Source organism: Sinocyclocheilus anshuiensis, unplaced genomic scaffold (genome assembly GCF_001515605.1).
Source record: "Sinocyclocheilus anshuiensis isolate Anshui unplaced genomic scaffold, SAMN03320099.WGS_v1.1 scaffold709, whole genome shotgun sequence".
Lineage (NCBI taxonomy): Eukaryota > Metazoa > Chordata > Actinopteri > Cypriniformes > Cyprinidae > Sinocyclocheilus > Sinocyclocheilus anshuiensis.
The window spans coordinates 564,997-567,244 of NW_015540926.1; the positions used below are offsets into that span (position 1 = coordinate 564,997).

General features: G+C 35.6%; 1 protein-coding gene across 1 annotated transcript in view; it reads left to right on the plus strand.

Annotated features, from left to right (window-relative positions):
- Positions 1-2,248, plus strand: part of LOC107689348 (gamma-aminobutyric acid receptor subunit pi) — a 79,811-nt gene that overhangs the window by 19,680 nt on the left and 57,883 nt on the right. The window contains exon 2 of the mRNA XM_016487302.1: positions 1,638-1,718. Coding sequence (XP_016342788.1) covers positions 1,675-1,718 — 44 coding nt within the window. The 5' untranslated portion in view covers positions 1,638-1,674. The remainder of the gene's footprint in view (positions 1-1,637; positions 1,719-2,248) is intronic.

Here is a 2,248-nt window from a genome sequence, read left to right on the forward strand (position 1 = left end):
AAAACATACACAAACAAAACCAAATTAAACCCTGCGGCTCGTGACGATACATTGATGTGTAAAGACACTAAACGATCGGTCTGTGTTAGAAACTGAACAGTATTTATATTGTCTTTTACCTCTGATTCACCGCAATGTCTGAACTGTCCTGAGCGCGTTCGCGTCTTCTTCTTGAATCTTCAGCCGGCGCGTGAGGCGCCTTCTTCTTCTTCTTCTTACTTTACGGCGGATCGCAGACTTATAAGTGCATTACATGCATCACCTATCTCTCAAATGGACCATTGACACTCCTAATTGAGATTTGTGTTCTGCTGAACTTGCATTGAAGTTGATGATCTGATGAATTATTGCATCTCATACACTGTTACTGTCATTGTTTCAATTGCGAATTTGGCTTCCAGTGATTATGAATACAAGAGACAGTAACTGAGATAAATACATTGTGCCGAATTCTGTTTCACAGTGATGCTGTAGTTTTGTTTTGTGTTATGAATCCAGCACATTTTGTCCTTTACAGCGGTGCACGTTCATCCTTCCCTAAGTGTTAAGTTCTTCCACATCATAGTTGATCTTATTTATATCTAATTTAATTACATTTAATTCATTTTTTTACAATATTTATTTAAATGTAAGCAATTATATGTAGTGTTCAAGTACATTTTTTAATTGTTTTTATTTGTTTATCAGTTGAATTTTCATTTATTATTATTATTTTACATTTTTACATTTTTTCAGTAGAATTCTGGAAATCCACTGAGAATTTTTTATTTATTTATTTGTTTGTTCATTTATTTAACATAATAATTTGTTTATTTATTTATTTAACATTAATTATTTAATTTTACATTTGTTTTTCAATTGAATTATATTTACCTTTCAAGAAAATCTACTGTTAAGAAGTTTGTATGTATTTATTTATTTATTTACATTTCTGTTTGTTTTCTAGTTGAATTATATTTAATGTTTAAAGAAATCCACATTTTTAGAGTGTGTAATTGTGTTAAATAATCACGGTCTTAGTATTAATCTCTTTTTTTTTTTTGCCATAATGAAGTCACTGAAATAATCATTTTTGCTTCCACAATGTATTTAATTAAAATAAGCAAAAGTAACAATTGCTGATCAGCCTGTCACTACCGAATTTTATTGTGTTGAATCTACTTAAATATGTAAAATAGAAGTTTATTTAACCCATTCGTGTTGGGATGACCTGAATAATTTTTTTTTGCATTAACTGAAGCTGAGCAGAGTATTGTTAGTTCCCAGCATGCTTTGCATATGGCTGGATTAGGAGAGTAAATGTTGAAAGTAAGTGTTATATGCGGTTGTCTGACAAAACGACTAAAATGACCATCCCTATTTAATTCCAATACTCAGAGAGGGTGGAAATTGGTCATAAAAATTAGATTTCAGCCACGATAAATCTTGACAGTATAAGTGGACCTTATAATATGAAAAAAATAAATAAAGTGATGTATGAATAAAATGTATGTGAGCCCTCTAAGCATCCAGCAGCTATAAGCACACTGACTGTCAAAGAGCCAAAGCTTCAGTAGTTCAAAAGACTCTTTTACAGTCGTTCTGCTGCCGAAGCGTATCTTGACTCGTTTCAATGACCTGCTTCTGTTCTCTTCCAGATAGACTCCAGCGCACTGAAGCTCTCATCGTCTCACCATGACCTTCTTCAGCTCTTTATTTGCCGTCCTCTTCATCAGCAGGTAAGAGGATGAATCGTGTCTGATGTGTCTAAATCAGACTGCGGTGAATGTGCTGCTGGAATAGTACGTTTACAGTTATACTACGGGGCCGTTGAATGCTTGAATCTGATTGGCTGACGAACGTTCTGAGGTGTGCAATTATTTTCAGGGAAACGCACGGTGAACGTAGTTCCAGGCAGCTCTCTTGACCGCATTACAGTTCCATATCACTTCGCATAGTTAACTGTAATAACGGAAATTAGCATACAGTACCTATACAGCACACAGGAATTACTGCAATCACACGTGCTCGCACACGCACACTACGATCATGCATTTTGCACGAAAAGGTGTTGTCAGCGCTGCCCTGACGATTTTATCAGTTAGCCTATATAGTGTAGCAACTTAAAGGCTACACATGACATTTCTCACTAGCGAGGTAATAACAGCGCTGTTTAGAGACGCTGCTGCAGAACACTGTTGAGGGACGCACAGAGGTAGCCTAATTCACACAAGCTCTCTCTCTCTCTCTGTGTGTCTCTGTCTCTCTC